General features: G+C 34.7%; 2 protein-coding genes across 3 annotated transcripts; one reads left to right on the forward strand and one right to left on the reverse strand.

Moving 5' to 3' along the window:
• Nucleotides 1-345: 345 nt before the first annotated feature.
• On the forward strand, nt 346-8,242 carry LOC111025735 (uncharacterized). 2 transcript variants are annotated; one of them, XM_022303642.2, is made up of 4 exons: nt 346-501; nt 4,207-4,435; nt 4,510-4,611; nt 7,259-8,242. In XM_022303642.2, exons 2-4 carry the CDS (start codon nt 4,252-4,254, stop codon nt 7,996-7,998), a joined length of 1,026 nt encoding a protein of 341 aa, XP_022159334.1. In that variant the 5' UTR covers nt 346-501; nt 4,207-4,251; the 3' UTR covers nt 7,999-8,242. The 2 variants fall into 2 exon arrangements, with proteins under 2 accessions (XP_022159334.1, XP_022159328.1); XM_022303636.2 differs by having other exon boundaries at nt 347-506.
• Nucleotides 8,243-9,192: 950 nt separating this feature from the next.
• Nucleotides 9,193-17,949, reverse strand: LOC111025908 (mediator of RNA polymerase II transcription subunit-like protein). The gene is made up of 2 exons (XM_022303822.2): nt 17,346-17,949; nt 9,193-10,035 (listed from the first exon to the last, which is right to left on the reverse strand). The coding sequence occupies exons 1-2, from the start codon at nt 17,822-17,824 to the stop codon at nt 9,393-9,395; spliced, it is 1,122 nt and encodes a 373-aa protein (XP_022159514.1). The 5' UTR covers nt 17,825-17,949; the 3' UTR covers nt 9,193-9,392.
• Nucleotides 17,950-25,331: the final 7,382 nt, after the last annotated feature.

Raw genomic sequence — 25,331 nt, forward strand, 5'->3', positions numbered from 1 at the left:
TGAGTATGATAAGAAATAGAAAACACACTAAAAAATACTTAGTAAATATATATTTTAAATAGCCACCAAATTGAAAATTTTCATTTATTGATGAAAGTGATATACTTGACCACAAATTTATTTGATAATTTTATCTTTCACGAAAAAGAAAAAAAGAAGAGAAAGGGGGAAATTCCCAAAAAGAAGGATGGGAAAATTCCTGAAGAAGGATATGGGAACCGCAGCAATTGCTGTTGAACGCCCCATGGCTGACGTGGATCTTTACATAAAATATTTATTTAATTCAATTTAAAAATAAATAACATAAATTTTTTTTTTTTTTTTGCAAAGGAATATAAATTTTTTTTCTCTGTAATAAATTGTGGAGTTTACGAACAGCTTTAGCTCTTCCCTCTCTCTCTCTTTGTTCGTGGGTTTCAGGTTCCATGGATTACCAGAAATGGACTTCTTCGGAGATGGAGACTCTGAATCAGAAATCTTAAGCATCGATTGATTAAATGAGTCAGGTTTCTTTTCCTCTTCGTTTCTTCTTCTAATTATTATTGCCGATTTTGTTGTTGCTGCCTGTTCTTTTCTCCGTTCTTCGATTTTGAGAGCTAATGTGTTTATTTGATGTTTTTTTTTTTCTGCAATATGCCCCGGCTTTTGATTTTGGTTAGTCTGGGACGTACTTAATTTATTTCTGCAGATTTCATTTGGCTTATGAGGCTTTTGTGGGGATTGTTTTGGTTTTATACGATTTAAGTTTTTCGATGTTCTTGTGGAACTGCTTGAATCTAGCTTTTATCGCTTATAATACTGAGCAATTCCTGTTTTTAGATGTTTGTGTATCTGTCGGCGACATGATGTAGTATTCTTAATGCGTACCGTAACACCCGTTCTATTAAACCAGACGTGTTATAATGCACCAAAAGCTCGAATTCTAGCTAATATAACATCTGATCGAATGGTACTAATACAGATGACTGCCAAATAACATAATTCGTGTACGATATAAATTCCCAGATGTTATATGCTGGAAATAACATCCTAGGTGAAGAATATACGAGTTGTTCAGTAGGTACAGGAATATAAAGCTATCTTCGTGAAGAGTTCGCTACATCATGCCCTGAAAGTAGCACGCTTCATTGTGGAAGTTTTATCATCTCTCTTTATGAATTATTTTGTGCCTGTTAACCAAGATTGTTTCGCCTCAATGACTGAGAATTCTGATTGAATGAGCGTGTGATGTTGCATAGGTATAGTTGTTTAAGTGTGATAGTATTATCTGTGGCAAGGCTGAGATAATGATGTTGTGCTATTGTATTATAGAGTTTTTATTTTTTTCCTTGGGTGCTTTCTGTAATTTCCCATCTGTTTGTACTTTTTTTTTATTTTATAAAATTCACAATTGGGTCCTATCTGTTTCAGTTCCCATCTGTTTGGTTTTTTTTTTTAATTCACAAATGACTTGGAAACTTCCCCATCTCTCTTCTCTTCTGTTTTCTCTTTTGATGTTTACTCATTTGTTTTGAGTTGGCATGTTGGATTGGTTAACATATATACTCGATTTTGAGGGAGAGTGTTACAGTGTGTATTAATGTAAATATTATGTTAGGATGCTTTAATCCAATCTAAGTTGGAATTTTCTTTGGGGAAGAGTCTAAGTTGCCGGTCCATTTCTGCAATTTCATAAAGAAGATTTTAGAGGTTTAAGCCCCTTCTTCAATAATGTTAGGCAAGGTCCTTTTGCACTCTTTGACTTAGCCCTCGCTTTAGTTTTTGGGTTAACTGATAGAGACTTGTATAAGAATAGGCTACTTTTTGGCAATTTTGGAAGCTTTTCCAAGTGGGGAACTAATCCTAATGCTCTTGGATATGGTTGCCTTGCTTATTTTAGTTGAGCTCTACCATATCTTAGATACAATAGTTTATTAGTGAAAATGATCTAGTAGTTTAAAATTTTCTCTTTTCTATGTCTAATTTCATTGGCTCATTTTGAGCCATGTTCTTAAAATCGTTCTACTGCCTCACCTTGGGGCTTACACCTATGCCACATAAAAAGAGGCTTACGCGTCTGAAGATACTAGATAGAGGAGGCGTAAGCACTGCTTAGGTCTTTTGAGGCTGGAAAGGCATAAGCTTCAAATTCCAGCTACACAGAAAGTTTTAAGTGGTGGATTTGGCAGTAGTTGGCCTACTTAATGTAATTAGCTTCTTTAGCTCCGTTTATTATTTACTGCTGTTTTCTTTGGTGGCAAGGAATAAACTGATTTTTCTTTTGTTTGTTCAGTTTTTTTTTTCATCTTTTCTGTGATGCCATGCCACTGCCACCTCAAACTTTTTTGCTGTTTTATGGTTTTACAAATTTTAAACAAATATTACTTTGATATTTTACTAGTGTCCTTATTTTGTTAAGTTTTGTTTTCAGTTTTAACTTCTAATTAAAAAAAATGGATTTGTTTTTTTCTTGTGTTTTTTTGTGTTCAACCTTACTTGAAATATTTTCCGAATTTGAGCCTCTGGGTTGTGAATAAGGGAAAGGCAAATTCTTGACTCGAACAACTGGACTAGGAATGACCTGCACAAAAGGAACAGTGAGCTAATGCCGGCATGGTGCCGGCACAACACGCTCTGAAGTTTAAGTAAGCGTAGAGCTTGATAGGAGAATTATGCAACTTGTGGGATTGAGAAGGGAGAAAAGCCTTACTTCCCTTGCTTGGGACCCCGACATTTATAGGGGTTCTCTAGCTTCTTTTGGAGGGCTAGCTCAAAATTGATTGTCTTATTCTATATTACTATTTATGTCTATTTATTATACTTAAAGAAATGTTTGATACGAGCCTAATTAGTGTCAGATCCATATTCACTTCATACAACTAGATACATGTCTAATGTGCTAACAAGTGTTAGATTGTGTCCAATAAGTATTAGATTGTCTGAGTATCCAATACATGTTGGACATAGACATCTTATCCAAACTAAAGTGTCAGTACTTCTTAGTATTATATGTAGGTTTGCATATATTACTTATGTGTATAGATATAAACATTAAAAAAGATGAATTGTAGTCTATTTTAGACGGTATTAAAGTTTCTTCAAATTCAAATACTTTTTCTCTAAGAAGCACGGACACGGATACGGGACACGGACACGGACACGATAGGACACGGCGATACGTCAATTCCTAAAAAATTAGGACACGGACACGTTGGGATACGTTTTTTTTTTATTTTTTTTAGGATATATGTAAATTTAACACAAAAAATATTTAAAAAGTCCTTGTAAAAGTTTTTTAATATTTTTTTACAGAGACCAAGTCCTTGTAAAAAAAAAAAGAAAGGGACAGAAACAAAACGCAGGTACTAAGAAAAATAAAGTTTAAATTTAGTGAAATAAAATGGTCAAAATTCAAAAAGCAGTTTAAAAAATGAGAATTGTTTTTAGTATATGAAAATGAAAGAAAAACAGAGGGTTGAAAAATAAAAAAGTTGGGTTATTAGAGTTTACCTAAGAAGCAAAAAAGAAAAACAGAGGGCAGGGTTGCGTCGTCGGCAGCGGCAAGGGCAAGCGGGCGTTGGCGTCAGTGGCAGCGGCAAGGGCGAGCGGCATCGGCTTCGTGGAGTGGGTGGTGTGTTTCATTTTCGTGGGTGGATATTAGTTTATTTATCATTTATTTGTTTTTTTTTAATTACTAATGGGCATTGGGCCTTCTTATTTGGGCTCAGAAAACCCACAAAACTATCATCCTATGTCCATCCCGTGTCCATACCGTGTCCAGCCGTGTCCGATTTAAAAAAAAAAAAAAAATTAGACACGCCAAAATGCGTGTCTGATACGTGACCGGGCGTATCCGTGTCGGACACGTGTCCGACACAGATACTTCGCCCAAAAATGTGTGTCCGTGTTTCCTAGCTTTTTCTATAAGTTTCTTTGACTTTGGTGATTTTTCTCAAGACTTACGTCAACATTTTTTTTAAATTGAAACCTCTATATTTCCACGCATATTGACATTTTACTCTTTGGTTATAAATTATAATTAGGTTCTCCATATGGTCTTCTTTTTATCCTTGCACTCATAAAAATATTATTCTGTCATTAATGCTCATAGATCATGGTTTTGTTTTTTGTTTTTTTGTTTTGCTTTTTGCATATTTTTCTTATGCATTTTTCATGATCCAACCTGCTGGAGATCAAATTATTTTAATATTTGTCTTTTGTTTGTAGAGCTTGAATGATTTAGGAACATTCGCCACACTTCAAGATCCTAAAATGACACCAAGAACAAGTAGAGGTCCCAGAGCTCAGAAGTCCAGAACTTCTTCTAATGAGGGGCCAAATTGGGTTCTAATTGCTGGTGGTGCATTGTTAAGTACCCTATCAATTCGTCTTGGTTACAAGCTGAAACAAGCCTTTGACACTAGGCAGCTGAAGGATAGTGGCAGTTCTTTGAAAGGTATTATTATTTATGAAAGATTGAAGAAAACGCCTGGTTGAAGCTTATTAACTTTTGAGTAATTTACTGCTCAGGAAATGTTAAATCTTCAGACAGAAGAAAGGCTGCTGGATGTCGTTGCTCAAATGTATATTCATTTACACGAGATGATGAATGTTGCTTCAACTGTGTGCCAGGTTTTCTTTTGTGATCTTTTATCTATAAAGGGAAAATGATAGTGTGGTAACTTTGTAAACTTGGTGTTCAGTTGACTGCTAAACTAATCAGTAATCACATTTTTATGTTAATGTGTCTGCATTTTTCATTTTTTACCCTCTCATCTAGGACGATTCTATTATTAAGTTCTTTTTATCTTCTGCTGTCAACATGATTTGCATAATTCTCTCTCTCTTTTTTTTTTTTTTGTGAACTTTGGAGAGGAGAAAGGTTTGGGGTGTAGGAGGATCTAAATGGAGCACTAAATTGTAATCTATGTTCTTTAGGTTTTGCGCTTAGAATATTTTGGTTTGTCTAGATTCCAACAATAACCACCTTGTGAGACGGATTAAAGTCACAGCATCTCTAAATTCGGGAGTTTTTGGTATGGACGACTTTAGGAGTGATAAAGCTCTCTTGGTGAGATAATTTCAAGAGTATATGGCTTTGTGGAAAGCTGGGAGTAAATATGGGCACACGAACAGTGAATGGATTCCGAATCAGGCTAGACAGAGTCTGTGTAGCCCTTGGAAGGATATTTGCAATCAGGTCCCCTTCGAGGAAAATACAAGTTCTAAACTTGGTAATGATAGAAAAATCAGATCTTAGGAAGATGTCTGGATCTCCTCCGGCCCTCTGTGCATCTCCTTTGCTTCTGTATATTCCATTACAAACTCTAAGTCTTTCCATGTTCACAATTGCTAGTCTTAATCTATCAAAACATGGATCTTCAGCTGAGAAGAGGTCTTATGGACAGAGAGTTGACTGTTTTTACTCCAAGGTATTCACCCTAGTCTTGTCACTGATTCAGTTTTCTGGATTCCAGATTCATCTGATATGTTCTCATTTCTTGGTGAAGTCAGATACCAAAGTCCTTCATTTCGGTAATTCTTATTTGGATTAAAAGCTAAGCGAACGAATCTGGAAAAGCAAAAGTCCCGAGAAAACAAAACTTTTTGCCTGGTCTCTAGCCTACAGAAGCTTAAATACTATGGATGGAGTCCAAAACATGAATCCAAATATATTGTTTTTTAATCTCCGAATATGTGTTCGATTTGCTAAAACAGAGTACTGAATGTATCAATCATCTTTCTCTCCATTTACCATAATGCTTACAAAGGCTGGAATTGCATCTTCAAATGCTTTGATTTTGTGTTGAAAATGGGCTGAGAGCTTTTAGGTTGGTGGTTTAAAGAGAGGCAAAGCCAAATGTCTGTAAAGCTCCTCTTTGGCTTCTCGGGGAGAATGGGACTCCAAAGTTTTCTCACATTTATTTTTCTGGATAATAAAAGTTTTCTCAAATAAGATCAATGATTTTGAATTTTTTTGTGACTACAAGCGTACGTGGCCTCAAATTGGAGTGTCTTTCACAAATCCTTTTGTAATACTCCCTCTTTCCTTTATCTGCCTAGATTGGCGTTCTGTTTGCCTTTAGGTTGTTCTCTTTCCTGTTCTTTGGAGTCTATTCTCTTCTTTTTCTCATCCAACAAAAAAAAATGAAAATGAAAATAGGATTTAACACTGAGTTATTCCATGGAGTTCAATAGCTTTAGTGCAGAAAATAAGTTGTATGTGCTCTTTGGAACCCCTTTTTACTTATTATCTCTTTTCGATATTCTTTTGGTTAGGGATAAGTTAAAGAAGGTCACGAAAGATTTTTTTATGGATATTGGATATGGATTGAGAAGGGAGGTGGGGTCATATTTAATGAATTGTAGGAGGAGTACTATGTCAAAACCTTTTAAAGGGATAGTTTTGTGATAGGAAACCTGGGTCGCGTGAATGTAGCTATAGCAATGTGGTAGTTTTCTCTCAACCTCAGACTTTGTGCCAATAGGTAATTGTGAGTTCAGGATTCATTCCAACAGCTGGGATTCTGGTTTAATTTCTTGAGGCACCTGCGGAAACCCACAGAAGAGGATTGCTCTTATTTTTCTGAGTTTTCTTTCCTTCATAACCTTCTTTGTAGGCTATGGCAGCAGAGCTTGATTGTTGAAGGATTCTTGACTTCATTCAGGTTCTCTTTGCTCGCAAGTAGCAATTTTTGCTTCCTTATTCATTAATCTTTTTTAAAACCTTCCAATATCCTCTGTAGTTTACTCAGAGAGGAACTACTTTCCTTGACTTTTGCCTCCTTGATTGAGAGATTGAGGATCGGATGGTTGCTTTTTCTCTTGTTCATGAGACCAACGTGGAACTACTTTCCTTGACTTCAAGTTTCGCAAGGTAGAACTGGTGATAATACTCGTGCAACATATTTTCTAGACAGATTGATACTCATTCTCTAGGCTGTTTGGTGATTATAACAAAAAAAGCTTACAATAAGAAAAATTACAATAACATGAGTGTGAAAAGGATTTTTCGAGTTTATGTTGCAAGGAGGAAAGCCTTTTGTTCCAGAAGTATAAAATCAAATGCTTAAAAGGAAGGAGATAAAAATTCTACTTTATGTTGTGTCTAACCATCGACTTGTTGATTAATGTTCCCTAGATGAAGATTCTCCTTTTGGCTGGTTCAACTTGTGATGTTTAAACTGGTGGTTGACTAATTTCTGTAGCTTTTGGCTGTATTTTTGGTCAATATTGTTCGTCTTTCATCTGTGTTCTAATGACAATGTTGCATCCGCAGGGACTCAGTGTACAACGGATGTGAAGTGCCCGCCTAGCGATCAAATGGTGGTTGCATCTGAGAGCGCTCTGCCTTTGATGATGGTCCCTGCTTCAGAGTTTAACAAGGAGAATGGTGTTATTTGGGCATCATCTCCTGACCGGCTCGAGCTGCCTGCAAAACAATTCCACCATTCGAACTGCTCAGATTCACCTTGTGTCTCGGATTCTGGTTCTGATATCTTCAGCAAGCGTGAAGTGATTCACAAGTTGAGGCACCAACTGAAAAGAAGAGATGATATGATACTGGAAATGCAAGACCAAATTGTTCACTTGCAAAACTCTCTTAATGCTCAGGTAGCCCATTCCACCCATTTGCAGTCACAGCTTGATGCTGCAAACCAAGACTTGTTTGATTCAGAGAGAGAGATTCAGAGGCTGAGGAAAGCAATTGCAGATCACTGTTTGGGGAGCGCAGGCCCCAACGATAAGTCACCATCAACAGTAAGAAGTTGGCCAAGCGAAACGAGAAATGGTCATGCAAATGGTTATATGGATATTAATTGCAATTTCGAGGTACCCGAGAAAGTAAGAGATGGGGAGAGGATTGAGATGTTGAAGAAGGAGGTAGGGGACCTAAGGGAGGTGATAGAAGGAAAAGAATATTTATTGCAAAGCTACAAGGAGCAGAAGACAGAACTTTCTTTGAAGATCAAGGAATTGCAACAGAGACTAGACTGTCAACTGCCTAATATTTTGTAGGATCTTTTTAGATTTTGTGTATTCTTTGGTTGTCCCATTTTCAAATTAAGATCTCAATTCTTATTGAGCATCATCTTCCTTCCCTCTCCCTTTTCCAATTCTTGTTTTTGGTTGGTTTGGTTGGTTAGTTATAGGTCAGATGTTTGTTGCATATTATGTTTGCATTTTCAAGTAACCAATGAGGATATTTGGGTGTCTGCCAATGCGATGATTATATCTCAATCTCACTACGTGTTTTAAGAAATTCTAATTGATTGGGTTATCTTGTTTGGTCGATTAATGTTCTTTTGCCAAAATTCTATGCTTCTGAACAGTGGTTGAGTTTCACAACGAACTTTCGCCAAATGTATATATATTTTTTTTCATTAGAAACATTGGTGTATGTATATGAGAAAAAGAACAGCCTATAGGCTGGAGGATGAGAAGGCCTCCGTCTAGGACAGCTTTCTAATCGTATTTGTAAGACTGTAATTACGAAAGAAACTTTAAACCATAATTTATGCAAATGTCCGCCAAATATAAAGTTACTTCCAATTCTTGTCTGCCAATCTTTCAAAATGCCTCTGTAATTGCACAAGATTATGATTTTGAGTCATTTTTGTTCAACCAAACCCCATCCTCCGTTAGCGTGGCAGGATTTCTATTCATTTTTCCTAACATTTCTGTCCATTCAACGTCTACCTAAATAGTAAATTGATATCTTCATAGTACTGGAACAACAAAAGAAATACAAACAGTAAGACTTTTTAACTTTTGAGAAAGATATGAAATGCTTATTTGTTAACTAAATATTCTTTTACAACTTTTCTTCTATAAATTTTAAAAAATATATCAATTTACATTGATATTCCTAACTATATTTTATAAAATTAAAACCTCAAATCGTTGATCACATCAAAGATATTTTTCGATATCTAAAATTTTTCTATATTTAAAAAAAAAAGGTTGGCATCAATGATGTACATATATATACAATATAAAGAAATTAATAAAATTATTTAGATTTATTTTATAAAAACAAGTAATAAACCTCTTTATTAGTATTCAAGTTCGTATGGTTACTTTGAAACATTTATCTATCAATCTGAGCATAGCTGATTTGGTTAATTGAGAGTCTAAATCCCAACCTTCACATATCGTGATACTTAAAAGGAAAAAAAAACCCTAAATAAGATGTTTAGTGGACGCCAAATGTGGAATGAAGGTAATACCTATTCGTCAATTTCTTCTTCCTTTTTAATACATCTTACTGCTTCGAAGCGAAGGACATTCTTGTTTGGATGTAGAGATTTTATCACCAATAGACAAGTATAAGCAATACATGTATTTGTATTTCCTACTCAAAGTTCCAACGTACCCACATTTAGGCTTGGTCAAGCCGTTCCACTCACATTTCATCTCGTGTTCAGATCAAATTCCCCAACTTCGCGCCAGCTATCGTGCATGCCCGTATCGCCATTCTCGGCCTCCTCATCATTCAATAGGTCCTCTGATGCCTCTTTCTCATCTCCCTGTGTGTTATTTCCCCATCCATTCATCATTTCGCTTGGATGAACTTGCTCCTGCTCTCCGACACCATGGCCAACTTGAACATCGCCACTTTGAGATCTGACAAGTGCACCTGTTCTCATGGGAACTCGTGCCATCATTTCGTTAGCCTGTGGTTCAGCCCTTGTTTGGTCGGTCTGCATCATCGACGCCATCCGTGTTTTTGCTTCGTGTGCCTCTTTGCCAGCCTTCCCTCTCAATTCAATCTCAGCTTTTAGTTCCAGAAGGTTCCGTTTCTCTTCTTGCATAAGGGCTTGCTCAAACATCAATCTTTCTTCTGAGCGAAACTCCCCCAATGCTCTTTTGCGAGTTATGATGTTGAAGGCCAATACCTGCTTCTCAAAAGTGGCAATAAATTCAGAAATTTTGGCTGAGATGTTATGGTCCCACTGCTGTGAGCGTGACAACATTTGACCCGTGGGATCCGAGTCGAGAATTCTATCATCTTCTTCAGCCTCATAGTCAGCCACCACGTGATATGGCAGCAGCCTGTACAATTTATTTTTCCATAAAATGCATCAATGAAAATTATATAAAAATATTGGAATGGCTAAGCCAATAATAATACAATAAGACTATAACTGAAGTCTCTCTCCTAGAGAAAATGAACGCAAAAGAAAAAAAAAATACACAAAACAAAACAAAATGCAACATTAAATTATGTGCACCACCACATGGCAACATGTTGTGCTATCAAAAAAGAATCCAATTAGACGTCCTATCTTAAAAAATTCTGAGGTTTTTTTCCTTCCAAAGCTACCTGAATAGGGCTCTCGAAGCACTGTTCCAAGCTTACTCCATCAGTACACCGCTCACTTTTAGTTCTCCTTCAACAGAAGATCTTGGCACTAAAACACTTATTTTTCTGTGTATGTTGTACTAAAAAAAAAATTATTCCATTGAGAACCACAGCCCAAGCCAAGAGATTACAAAAACAGTTTCCAATGGGCTATGTTTGAGGAAATGCAATAATTAGAAAAAGAAAAAAAAATTGAGAGAGGACCAAGTAGAAGAAACACTAGGTCCTAACTTATACCAAACTTCCTACGGAGGTCTTCCAACATTTTAAAAACCCTTCATTTTTTCTCTGTCCAAATAGTCCTGTAAGTAGCATGGACGATTTACACCAAAGAATCCTTACTGTTAGTTAAACGAACAACTTAAAAGGTAGAGATTGTTGACAATAATAATAGATCTAGCTCCACAGAAATTATAAGATAGTAAAACAGCTTCCACCAAAGTAAATATCTGATGGAGCAATAAAGGAGAACATGTTCAGCAACTTCATTGGCACTTTAGCAAAGAATGTCAGTAAGGAGAAACAAAAATTTAGGGATTCCTTAACTAAATTTTATTAGCCGTGTTGAGACTGCTTCAAAAGAGAAGGCTAAGACTGCTTCAAAAGAGAAGGCACGCAAAGGGTCAAGACTTGCCATTTTTTTCCTTTTTTATACTAGTCATTAGAAGTAGCTGGGGCAAGATCGGAATTAGGGCTGGCAAAAGTCACAATTAGATTGGACATAGGAGACTTAACTGGAAACAGCTGGGGGAAAATCAAGAGAAAATGAAAAACATCATAAAATTTTTAGGGAAAACTCCTTCCAGCGTATGCAATCGTTGGATCCAATCCTTAATTTCCCAATCATTGAGCATCCTTCGAAAATGAATGGATAGACCAATTAAGAGCCTCATGACTCAAGAAATGATTTATGGAAGAGCCGTTGCTAGTGGTCAGAAAATGGAGGTGAGGTGTACTATAAAGCGAAGGGTATCTTCTTAACTTTATTTCTGAAGCATAACCCAAGAAAAAGGTAATTAAATACAAGATTCTTAAGCTATGGAGAAGATGGAGGCTGCAACAGTTAGTGGACCAAGAAGAAAGAGGCAGTAAACCTACCCAAAACTTCCCAACGGTAGTTGCCGACAATGATATTTTTCCCAAGGGATCTTTTTAAAAAATAAATCTTCAAATCAATTTGACAAGAAGGGCCAAGATCTTTGAATTAAGGTTGCCAATGCTAAGACCACCAAAACCAACGGGAAGAGCAGTCACTTCCCACTTCACCAGATGACTATCTCCATTTAAACGAGCAGCCTCCCAAAAAGCATCCCTCGTCAATTTTTTACAATTATTAATAACCACATCAAGGGCTTTGAAAACTGAAAAATAGTAAGTGGAAAGATTAGATAGGGCAGCCAATGAGAGAGTTAGCCTTACCCTTTGGGACAGGAAAGATTTCTTCCATTTGTTGAGGTTTTGATGGATCCTTTCACCAAGATGGTTCCAAAAGTGTCTTTGAGGGGTAGCTTTACAATTCCAACAGCCAGCCAAAGAAGAGACCATGGCTTATACATCAATCAATTGAAATTTAGCAACATTCACAGGCATACCAGTGATGAGGTCAAGGAAAAAAGTCTCTTTTTCTCGTAAGTAGATAAAATAAGTAAAAAAGAGCCCAACAAAAGGGGCCCCAACGCCCACCTAACTATATGAAAAAAGAGTCTAGTTCAGAAGGGAGGACCCCATTTAAATCTGCCAATGTCCAAAAGAATAGGCAATGGTGAGAATTAACTTGTCAAGTTTGTGGACCCTCGTATCATGAAATTTATGTACAGAGACCAAGGATTGGTCCAGCTTCGAGAGAACCATATTGCTTCTAAAATTAGACCAGGTAAAAAAGTCTTAAGGGAAAAATGGATATCCACCAAAGAGAGATCTATAACTTTTGTGGAGCACTTCGTGATGCAAGTGACATGTCCAATGGGGATTTTCCAAAAGGCCACCATGAGACATTAAAATCACCACCCAATATTCAGGCTCCTCACTAACGCCCACTATATTTTCAAATTCAACCCGTCTTTTATGTGTCTTGAGGAGCAATCATAGCCACCAAAAGTCCAAGAGGAAGAACCATCAAGTCTAAGATTAATAGAGAGAGAAAGCACCTTCATAAACTATCAGAGAAAGAAGGATCATGGACTATTCCACATTATAAGGATACCACTTTAGGATTTGAGGAAATTAAGAGCGAACCATCAAATAATATAAAAGCTCAAAGTGAACTTAATCAAAGAGTGGCCCAAGTTGCTAAATTTTGTTTCTTGGATGATTAGCCAAATCAAGTGCATGAGACGTGTTTTCCCCAAGAAATCTCTTAGCTCTAGCTCCCAAATTCCTAATGTTCCAACTAAAGATTCCCATCCAGAAACGAGAACTCCTTGAGGAGTAGCATTAATAACCTTGTTGTTATTAATGGAAGCACGGGGTTTGTGGACTTCTTTGAGTACATAATTTCTGCTTTTGCTTCCTGATTTAATTTTATAGGAATACCTAGGAATGGGAACCATACAGAACAGGAGAATGAAAGTAGTGGTGACTGCTTGGATGGGAGAGCAATCAAAAGAATTAATCTGATTCAAATCATGGGAAAGATGAGCTAATTCTCCTCTACTTTGGTCAAGAACAAAATTGTTCAAGGATACAAACTCCCAAAGGCGTAAAAACGAAAAACAAGGAGTTATAAGTGCCTCCCAATTCATACAAATCATATTAAGGGAATAGGAAGAGAAAAGATCGGAAAGAGCATACCATTGAGATGCTTTGAAATTGGCAAGATTAAAACATTCCAAGGATGAATGACGAGAATCTTCAAAGACTCTTTGGTTCCTCTCGAACCATAATTCTAAAATAATTGCCTTGCATCCATAATTCTGAATTAATAGTTCGAGCCTTTCATAAAAAAAGTTTTTCACATATGCCAAGGGAAGTTTAGTACACAAATTGATCAGTCTCGACTCTTGAAGGAGCACGAATAGCTAGTTTCTGTAAAAAAAAAACAAAAAAAATGGTGTCCTCCTATCCAGTTTACTCTCTTTCTTTCAATAGAGTGAAAGCTCCTAAGGTTAGGTTTGTGGCCAATGGGAATATATGTTCCAATAATACTATTTGAATCACGGGAGATATGTAGTCACGTGGTTGCAAGTTCAATTGGACAATTCAGCAAGAGGTTGTATGATCAAAATCCTCTTTGATAAGAAAGCAAGCTTTCAATCCGAAGAAATAGAAGGAAAGAATATAAAAGGACATACAAAAAAACAAGCCTGACAAAAGCGAATCCACCTATTAGGATGGACTCCAATCCAAAAGAATAACACCTATCTGATATACAAAAAAGTCTTAGAAGTTGATACCCAAAGAAAGATATTAAATCTAATAAGCTCCCAAATTTCCTCCCAAGACCTCTCAACTCCTTTGAAAGTTCTATTATTCCTCTAGATCCAAATACCACACAAAATATCAGAAAAAACAAGGCTGGACACGATCCCTCTATCTCGAAAAGGAGGAAACAACGCCGCCTCCTCCAACATTGCCCTTCAATCCAAAGAAACCCCAAAAGGCTGAAACGCAAGGATGGAAAAAACAAATGCCAAATATTGCAAGAAACTTTGCAATGAAGTAACATATGATGTCTATTCTCTAAGGCCATTTAGGATAGAATAAACCACTAAGGTTGGGTTTATCAGAAGCCTTGTTTTTTTAACAAGAAACAAAATTTTCATTGATATATGAAAAGGTAGAAAATGTGCAAAATACAAACTCCCACCGGGAGCAAACAAAAGACTGAAACAACCAAATAAAGAACAAAACTCCAAATATTACAAGAGAATACAAACATTGAAGAACAAAAAGACTAAAATCTTGACAAAATAATGAACCAAAATAACCAAAACCTCTACCTTTTGGCCAAGTGGTTGTGGCACTTCTTTACCAAACCCTAAGAAGCACGGACACGGACACGACAGGACACGACGATACGTCAATTTCTAAAAAACTAGGACACAGACACGCTGGGGATACGTTATTTATTTATTATTTTTTTAGGATATAGGTAAATTTAACATAAAAATGCTAAATATACTTCGCTAAAAAACATAAATGTCAAGTAAATTTATTGGGTTGAAGATGTACCCACTAAAAAGCATAAAAATAGTAAATGTAATCCACTGAACAAATCCTAGAGAAGGATTTGAATTTGATTATTGGGTCGAAGTTGTCATCCTAATTTAGTAAAACATATTCTACTCCAGTTTAATTCATATGAAATTAGGGAAAAAAGGAAGTAAGAATAGAGCTTATTTAATTTAACTCACACAGGTCACTAGGTAGCGTTTTAGGGTTTTTTTTTGTAGTTTAAGTTTTTGAGATTTCACCAAAACTTCTTGGACTTCCAAAATTGGGCTAAGGAAACAATATTTTTTTATTTGGCGTGTCCCTCCCGTGTCCAAAACGTTTCCTACGTGTCTGAAATTAAAATAAAAAATTTAATATTCTGACACTTTAATTGCGTGTCGGACACGTGTCCGGAGCATGTCCGGACGTATCCGTGTCCGACACAGACACTCCTCCTTTTTTGCCGTGTCTGTGTTTTATAGACCAAACCGAATGCCTCTATGGCATGGAATCATTGTGAGCAAATACGGTTCACACTGATTTGAATGGGATTCGGTTTGTGGGTCTAAGGGCTATTCTAAAAACCTTTGGAATGCTATTATAATATTATTTCAAGTTTCCCTTTGTTCTCTCAATTCGTACAATGTGCTCTTGAGGAAGGCTCAAAAACTTATTTTTCAGAGGATTGTGGGGGACGAGACCAGCCCCTTTGTGCTTCATTTCCTCAACTGTATCATCTTTCAAATAAGATGTTGCATTTGGTGGCCTCTGTCATGCCTTCCTCTGATTATTTTTTTAAGAAGATACGAATTTTTCATTGAATGTATGAAAAGGAACAAAAATTGTTCAAAGATACAAGCCCCGAGGGAGAAGGAGGGAGAGAAAGCAATACAAGATGAATAATTCAAAGAGACAAACTCCCTAAGGCCTAAGGGAGTGAAAAGTAACAAGAAATTACCAAAAACAACTAAAGCTAAAACGATCTAAAGGGAAGTTATAAAAGCCTCCCAATTACAACATACCATATTAGGAGAATAGTTAAAAAAAAAGGATCTACAAGAGAACACCAACGAGAAGCTTTAAACTTGGCTAAGTTGAAGCAATCCTCTGGGGATTTACGTTTCCCTTCAAAGATCCTCTAGTTTCGCTCAAACCACAATTCTGAAAGTATAGCTTTGACTCCGTTAACCCATCAAAGCCAAACTTCAAGGCTAAACTGAAGACCACTAAGAAGTTGAAGGACGTTTGCTTGGGACTTCTAAGTCGAAAACCCACTTAATTGAAAACGGATGGAAAAAGAGCTCCCAACGAACCAAAGAGGGACATCAGGAGTGGTGGCCCTTCTTTCGATTTTGGGTAACATTTGAGTGATTTCGGGGAGGAGGGATGTTTGCTTTTGGACCCCTAACCCTTTGGGGGGCTTCTCTTGTAGTTATTTCTTTCAGATCTTATGTGTGCCTTCGTCCCCACATGAGGCCCTTCTTTCTCCACTCTTTGCAAGTTAAAAGTCTCCAAGAGAGTCAAATTCTTTGCATGGGAGAGTTAACACCTTAGATTGAGGCCCAAAGTGGTGCAGCCTTTGTAAACAAGCAATGAAGGATCTTGACCATCTCTTATAGAGATAGTTATTCTATCATGAAGGAGGTTATCTTGAATCCTACTTTCAAGAGACAAGGACACAGTCCTCTAGCAGGCCTGTTTCTTTGCTATTTTGAGGAATATTTGGCTTCAAAGGAATAATAAAGTTTTTAGAGGGGTTGAGAGATCCTAGGAAGAGGTGTGGAATATTTTTAGGTTTAACACCTATTTGTGGGCTTTTGTGACAAAACTGTTTTGGATTTTTTTTTCAATGAGAAATTACTCTTTCATTAAGAGAATAAAGTATACAAGGACGAACAAAAAATAGCTCAACCAACAGCCATCCCTGAAGAAAGGAGCTCCAATCCAAAAGAATCAAGCTTAACTGATAATTACAAAAGACCTTCGATTCCCACAAAGAGGTATTAAATCTAGTAAGCTCTCAAACAACCTTACTAGATCTCTCAACCCCTAAAGACTATTATTTCTCTCAAGCCAAATTCTTCACAAGATAGCAAAGCAAAGAAACATGCTTGCCACAGAAACGTTCCTCTATCCTGAAAGGAGGGATGGACAACAACAACACTCCTCCACCATTGCCCAACAATTCCTATTACAGTATTACTAGCTGAGGATGCCCCAAATCACTCAGAAAAAACAATCACAAATCTTCCGAGCAAACTGACAAGGCCAAATAATGTGGTCATGATCCTTTGGGGCACCTTTGCAAGCACACACCACCAAGGCAAACGATATAACTTCTTCTATTTTTAATTTAAAATCTTCACTAGAAGTACCTGGGGCACCCCCCTACTGCCCAGGATGGATCACATTCACAAATTCACTGGGAACCAATTTTTCATGCACTGTGGACTAGAAATCTCATTACATATACAACTAGTTGTGCGTCACATGTTTTCTACAGGTGTCATCTCAATTCTCAATTCGTTAAGCTCCCTCTTTGAGAATGTATACGCCAGAATCCAAATTTATATGATCCTGATCTTACAAAAACCTCCAGCAGACAACTAATGGTCTGAACAAAATACCAAATAACGATAAATGCAAGCATTTACATAGCGAAAATTCGTTATTTCAAATAATAAAAATTCAAACCCTCGCTAATAATAGGCTCTAAATGTCTTCAGAACAACCTAAAGCATAATCATTCAAGAATTAGAGCTTCCAAACACAAAATAAAAAATATATATATAAAAAATAAAATTGCACAAGCATTTCAAAGGCGAATTAACAGCAAGAGAGGACGAACCTCTCACAAGCATCTTCAAGAGAAGCAAAGGGCCGCTTAATGTCAGGATGGCAAACACGCCAAGCGTCCTGATAAGCCATCTGGAGTTCCGCCTGGTTCCCGGGTCGCATAGCTCTCTGCTGCTGCAATTGTTGGGATGACGGTTGACTGGGGCTAGGGTTGGACTGCAAATTAGGAAGAGATGCGGTTGGATTAGGGTTAGGGTTAGGTTTGGGGTTTTGGTGGAGATTGATGGATCCAGGACGGAGGTGAAGGCCCGGTGGGCGCAAATGGGCGTCGATATTGGAAGGAAATCGAGAAATAGCAGCAGCCTGGGCGGCCTGCTGCTGTTTCTGAAGTTGTTGAAAGAGAAGAAATTGCTGCTGCTGCTGCTGCTGCTGCTGCTGAGTTTGGTGGTGCTGTTGTTGCTGTTGCTGCTTGTGTTGTTGCAAAAGTAGCTGCTGTTGGTGTTGAGCAGCCATTGCCTTAGCTTCTTCCATTTCGTTCGCGGACTCAGCTGATTCTATGGGCGATGCAGTTCGCAGAGACGAAGCAACATTCGAAAACCCATCGTCGGATTGGCCCTACGGGCTACTCCACTCCCTTTCTTAATATTTTGGAAATTTTGTCACTTTCGATTCCAATTACTTGTTTATTTTAGACAATCCCTAATTTTGTGGTATTCCTCCAATTTAGTTTCCATTATTTTTAATTTAGATGATAATTTTACTTGATATTAATGAACTGACCACAATTTACATGAGGCCATATTTATACCTTCGTCAAAATTTTTAAAAAACGAGTAGAAATTTTGAGTGTTATTATATTGAAAAACCTTTTTGCTTCCTCTAAATTTTATGGCAATTCAGTTAGAAAAATTAATTCTTTTTTTAGTTCTATCTCTGAGTCGTTTCAACTTTTCGTAGGCGGGACAAGACTTTTTTCATTAACCATATTTAATATTTACCAGTAATAAAAGTAAAGACTAATTAAAGATGCTAAAATGTAAATGATTAAATTAAAAGAAAATACTCAAACATTAAGGATAGAAGATATATATCATCTGTAAATTATCGTTGGACTAGGCTCACTTTGACATCGTCTTTCTTATTATTAATAATAAGGTATATTTTAATAATATATTTTAAAATATTTTATCTTAAGAGAATAATTAAAGAAATTAAAATGGAAGTGAAAGCAAACAAAAGAAGATGAAACTAAGGTCACATTTACTTATCTACAATTGTAATGGAAAGCAGTCGTAATGAAAATCAATCGGAATTGTAATGTTATTCTATTGATGTTGTTTACCATAAATTTTCTTGAAATCGTAATCAGAATTCGTTTGATGTTGTTTACTAAAATCCTCTGGAATCGGAATTGGAATCAGATATATGACAATTACTAATATATCCATTTCTCCTTTTTAATTAATTACAAATATATTATTATACTAACCTTTTTTAAATTACAATAATAATAAATTTTAATTTAATTTATTATTATATTATTGATAGTAAATATTTTTTATTATAACAATTTATCTGATATTAATACATAATGAATAATTAAAATAAAATTACATCAAATAAAATATTTTTTATTTGAACAACCAAACTTTAATATAACATATTATTAAATTTTATTATTCTAATATTTAAAAATAATAAAATCTATTTAAAAAATTTATTGATATTAATTAATATTTATTTATCATATTATATAATAAAATTACATCCACTAATAAAAATGGAACTATAAATGGAGAATAAATCACAAAAGTATAAAAAAAAACTAATTAAAAATTATATGGATCTCACGTAAGAGTGGTAATGTGGGGTCCACGAAGTAATGTATGTGAATGGAATTGATGGGCCGTAGGACTGTAATGAGATGATTACAAAATTTGAGGTGAGTGATTATATTCCTACAATTTGATAAACACATCATAGGAAAACGATTCATGGATTACGATTGAGGTAAGTAAACGCGGCCTAAGGGTAAGTGTGGTCGTGGGGAGGGGATGAAAGGCGCAATACTAAGCTTCTATTCAACTAATCCAACGATGGCGTCAGGTGAATACTAGTGATTTCTGTCCTAAAACTTTCTCAATTTTTCATCTCTATTTCATTCCATTTTTACTTACGTTAATGATAAACTTTTAGTATAGAAACAGCTACCTTGTTGTGATCAGTTTGAGTCATCTTGGAGTAATGTGATCAAATTTCCATTTTTAAAATTTTAAGGAATATGATTTAGTTAAGTGTGCTCAAAATCCTTGATTTGTATTGCTAGGTCAATAAAAGAAAATTTTGAGGTTTGAGTTCCTACCGATGACTATCAAGTGTATGAATTTCATTTGTTCGAATACTTGGGTTTGCAGATATTTGATCGTGCAATTATATAAGTTACATATTTTATGGGAATTACAACTTCATTATTATTTGTTAGTGTTTGTGTTATTTATGAGAGATTATGCAGCTGAGACATTTTTTCATAAATGAATTATTGGAAGAAAATTGAACCCATTTGAGTCAAAATAAGAGACAAATCAGAGTTCAAGTGAATAAGGGGATTGCACCATAGATAATTAAACTCAACACTCGAGAGAGTAATGCCAAGGTGCCCTTTATGGCATAAGTACCATGGTGCCTACCGTGTGTAGAAAAGAGCCGGAAACTAAGAAGGCAACTTCACGGTACTTTATGATAGAACCATGATAGTTGCATACCCAAATTTAAGCCTTTTGTTGAGAAGAAAGCATCATGACACTATGAACTTGAGCTTCCGTCAATTTTTGGCGTTGTGTCACGGTGTTAGTAATGGCATCATGGCGCTGTTGCATTTTCATTGATGAAAAATATGGTTCCAAGTGACATCAAGGGGAAGTTTTTACACTTTCCTGGAGAAGAAACATTACCATGCTTGAAAATAGAGGGCAACGAGTGCATCAAGAAGTTGAGATCGGAAAGGATTTTCTGGTTTAGGATTGTAAAGGTTGGCTAGGGGAGAATCAATCAACACGACTGAATTTAATTTATCTTCTTTCTCTTCATTTTTCTAATTTTCTTGTGGAACTTTATTTAAAATTTTGTTGTTTATAAATTCGTTGTTTCAGAGATTGATGTAACCACTTGATTTTATGAGCTAGATTAATTAATTAATTAGTTTGTTTCGTGAATCATGTATTAGTATGCTTAATTCCTTTTATCTTTTGATTCTGAATTAATTTTCTTTAAATTTGAATCTCATACTCGGGAGACGTGGTTTATATTGAAATTTGAATGCATACAAAAGGTAGTTTTAAGGTTGGGAGATTTATAATTGCTTTAAAAGTTGTTAAAAGAAGTAGACTTAATGAGTAAGGAGAATTAATTGTGCTTCGGAGAGACCATTAGAAATTGTGATTTCTTGACTTATATATTAATGGTGTATTCAGTTTTGACACGTTTAATTTATATGCTCGTAAATTAAATTAGTGAGAAAAACTGACCTTTATTCATTAATATTTCCATTTGCTTGTTTTTTTCTGTTGATTTTCTTGATTCTTGTCATGTTTGATCTTCTAAATAAAATTGAGCATTAATATTTTTGGTACTAGAAATTCAATCTACATGATGATAATGATATTAATTTACTTATATTAAAATTTGACTCAGCTTAATTACACTTGTGGTAAACAATTTCTACTATGCACATAACTAGATAACTAGGGAGGCACGTGAGTGAAAATGAGTTTGTATTTATCTTTTTCATAATTTAAAAAGTATTTTTCACATGTTCCTATTTAACGATTCGTCCAATGACATATCTAATGCTTTGCTACGTTAAAATCGAGCCTATGTCGATAAACTTGACCAATCACATGGTTCTCCCAACCATAGGTTGATCTTTTTAGCCATTCAAGTAATTGTTCATCACTAAACTTAGGACATGTTACATTCGCATTCAACTTTATTTATAAGACTCATTTGTTCATATAGTCCAAGTACGATTGAATAGGGATGACAAAAACACCTGTGGGACCTTATCCCAATGGATATCCGACCTGATTGGGTCGGGGAATCTCCGGTTTGACCGGGACGAGGCGGAGACGGGGAGGATTCCCCACCCCGTCCCCAATCCTGCCCCGTTTAATATTTTATTACTTTTTTATATAATAATATTAATATATATGAATTTTATAAATACTTTTTAATTTAAAAAAAAAACTCAAGCTAATATCTTATTTCGCCATTTTTTGTTCACTTTTTATACAAGTGATAACAAAAATTAATTTATATATAATTTTGGGGACGGGACCTGGGATGGGGATGGCCCCCCGACCTTGCCCCGCTCCGTTGCCATCCCTACGATTGAACCATATTTTCAAAAGACTTGACACATTTACTCTTTTGAACTTCATTTCTCTGTCCTGGACATTACAATCTCTTGATTTGAGTATCGAAATCACATTTTTTTCAAGAACCACTCGATAATAGGATTCTATCTCCCATAGCTCCCAATAGTAAGAACTTGTTGATTTCTTGATGAGACCTCATGTAAGAAAACTCGTTCTTACGGGTCTCATAGTTGAAACGCTCTACAAGCTGATGGCCAATCCAATACTTGAATGTTTATTATAAACATGCAAGACGAAAGTAAGACTTGAGTATATAAGGGCACAATACACTTACAAGTGTAGAGAAAACATAATAAATTTTATTAATTCATCAAAGTCTATGTTTCAAAGCTCATAACATGGCAAAAAAGTAAAATAAAATTCCTAAATAAAGAATCTCAAAGCAATTAAAGGATAAAATATTCTCCTATACTTCCTGGCTTGATCGTTGAAGCAACTTTAGTGTAAGTTTGAATGTTGTACGTAATTTATTTTTTCTTTTATCTATATTATTGCTACATTGTCTAATAATTAATGAATTGTTTAACAAAAAGGAAAGATTTTTAAGTAACAAGAAACACTCGAGGAAATGAATAATATGTGTACAACTTTAACGAATTGAAGATAGAAAGTCAAGTATTTGAATGGAACACTTTTTAGAGTTTCTCAAAGATGAAGCTTCTTTTTAGCATTTTTAGAAACTAATTAACGTGCAACGTGTTTTTAAATATTTTAATATAATGTTTAATAATTTAATATAACAAAAGTAATAACAAATAAATATACTAATTTGAGTTTATCTCAATTAGTTAAGACATTTATTTGGACCAAAATTTGTAAGTTTGAATTCTCATCTGCATGCTTTATTAAAAAAAAAAAAGATGATTTTGAAATGGTACTGATAATAACATTTTCAAATAAAAAAAATACAATATTACAACCGAAAAATAATCTATCTATATTAAATAGGCAGTGTCTTTGAAAAACTTTTTTGACTATAATACCCCTTCAATTTTTGGTTAATTACAAATAAATAAATTCAAATTAATTTTGAAAATAAAAATTTAGTTTTCATTAGTTAATTGCACAAATATGATAAATTAATTTTTTTTCCAGTAATCGGCAAATTAATTATCTTTACACAACTCATTAGATTAAATACTTAAATCATTACCAATTTACTTATTATTGTCACTATTATATTACTAATACAAACAACCTATTATTAGAAATCCAAATGAAATATATAAATACGAAACATAGAATAAAACTCACCAAATCCAATTTTGTAGTTGATAAAAGAAGTTGCAGCAGACAAGAGAGGAATTTCGAACCAAGATAATGCAACTAATGAATGAGAAAGAGAATGGTAACCACATATTAATTGTGCTATATTCAGTCAATTGCATCACACTTAGAATATTTGGTAACCACGATTTTTATGGATTAAATATCATTTTGTTTCATGACTCTCCGTATTCTATTTTGGGATATCAATTTTCATAATACATATTTTAATAAACTCTTTAAAATAATCCTTTTGGTCTCAAAACCTTCGCTTATTATACACAAAAAAAAATAAAAAATAACTATTTTGATTTTTACTATTATTCTATAATTGGTTAATATTTGTTCACTCAATATGAAGCTCAACCAAACCCTATAGGATTATTCCAAGTCGGCACATTAATATATATTTTTAAGGCCTGATTTGATAACCATTTCGTTTTTTGTGTTCTATTTTTCAAAAATTATATTTTTTCTTACCATTTTTTGTTATGTTTTCACGTTCCTTAAAAACACATATGACTTTTCCTTCAAATTTAAAAAACAAAAACAAGTTTTACACGTAAAAAGAAGCAGTATCTTTCTAGACTTTCTTTTAATTCAATAGTATGTGATTTTGGAGGATTCGAACTTTTGACCTTCTATTTAAACATACAGCAACGCTCGAGAATATTTTCCTACAATTTTCTTACGTCACTCGTTCGGTTGAAGCACACGTGTTCGAAGGAGCAACACACGTTCCAAGGAGCAAAAGCTCCCTCTAAAAGTTGGTTCGAACTTCGAATACATTTTTTGGTAAAATAAAGTTGGTCAAAGTAAAGCAGATATTCTCGTAGTGAAGGCATTGTTTGTGTTGGGAATAAAGTACATACATTAGTAGGGTGTTCATAAATTGTATTTTCCAAATCGAAATTGATTTTTTTAAAAAAGTTAATGAGTAGCATTTAAAAATATATATAGTGTGGTTTTCTAAAAGTAATAAAATTTTGAAAAAGATAATAAAAGTTATAGTAATAATTTTTACATATTGATAAATCAATCGTTAATTTAAATATTAGCAATTAATGAATACCCAAATATTAACTAGATAGTTCCACAGTAATTGACATATACTCCGATCAAGAGCTTGTGAGTTCGATCTCACATCCTCACAAACATGTAGAGTGGAGATAAACTCACAACCTCAACGCAGATATATATTAATTACCGCTGAGTTATGTTCGCTTTGACGATTTACTATGATTTCTTAACTGACGAGGAATCAAATGCTTTTACAAATTAAAAAAAAAGTGTTTATAAATTATAAAATTTAAATCGTGATATAATAATAAAAAAATTATTATGCAACTGAAAAAGTGCAGGGCTATGGCGTATGGGATGATGAGGGTGGTCCAACAAGGGAATCGCAGCCCTAAAATCTTCCAGCACAAAGATTCAAAAAGGGTGCCGATTTCTCGGATCTCGAATAAATTGACGAATCCATTGCTTTTCCTGAATCTCTTCTTAGGATTTTATCGTCTAATTCAATTCCCCTGCATAGATAGTAGAATAACCCACGTCCTTCTCAATTTATACTTCTCTCTCTCCTCATTCAGTTCCTTCTTCGTGGGAAACAACTTTGAAGTGAAGCAGACATCGACGGATCCAGAATTTTACGTGAGAGTCGACTTCAATTAAGTTTATTTTTTAACCAAAGTGTCGTAATGATTTGATAAGATGAAAGATTGACATATGATACTTTTGGTGAAACCAAAGATAAATGCTATTAAAACTTAAGTCTAAACGAGACAATATCATATAATTATTGAAACATGTATGTTAGAAAGGTCGATGGTTCTTGATAGATCCTACAATTTCGTTAGTTTCATACAACTAATAATTTAGTTCATGAACTCTCACATGTAACTATTTTGTTCTTATAATTTAAATTTATAGCGATTTAGTCTTTAACTTTAGTACAAAAGGATTTAGCCTCTATAATTTAAAATCTATAATGATTTCTTTCCCTTATAAAGAAGTAAGAAGGGACAATTACTTCCACTTAAATTTATCAAAATGGAAAGATCACATGGAGTTGGATAAAAATTTCTATCACCGTAAAGTAAACTTTTATAAGTGGAAAAATATTTGAACCTAAAACTTTTATAAGTGGAAAAATTAGATCCATAAACTTTTGGCCATAAAAGTCAATCCCTCGCACTTTTATGGGTTTGAAAAGATTATACACGAAAACTTTTCAATAGTAAAAATTAAACTCTCAAACTTTGATATTTTAAAAAAGTTACCACAAAAAGTTTATGGGTGCAATTTTCCACTTAAATTTAAGAATTAATTTTAAC

Source organism: Momordica charantia, assembly GCF_013281855.1.
Source record: "Momordica charantia cultivar OHB3-1 chromosome 6 unlocalized genomic scaffold, Mcharantia_2.0 BLBB01000006.1, whole genome shotgun sequence".
Taxonomy (NCBI): domain Eukaryota; kingdom Viridiplantae; phylum Streptophyta; class Magnoliopsida; order Cucurbitales; family Cucurbitaceae; genus Momordica; species Momordica charantia.

Bases quoted from the DNA above. Each gene is read 5' to 3' on its own strand.
- LOC111025735 (XM_022303636.2), top strand. The intron at 4,436-4,509 runs GTATTATTATTT...TTTACTGCTCAG, and splicing joins TAGTGGCAGTTCTTTGAAAG to GAAATGTTAAATCTTCAGAC. The intron at 4,612-7,258 runs GTTTTCTTTTGT...TTGCATCCGCAG, and splicing joins TTGCTTCAACTGTGTGCCAG to GGACTCAGTGTACAACGGAT.
- LOC111025908 (XM_022303822.2), bottom strand. From the start codon at position 17,824: ATGGAAGAAGCTAAGGCAATGGCTGCTCAACACCAACAGCAGCTACTT. The intron at 10,036-17,345 runs GTTCGTCCTCTC...TAAATTGTACAG, and splicing joins CTTGAAGATGCTTGTGAGAG to GCTGCTGCCATATCACGTGG.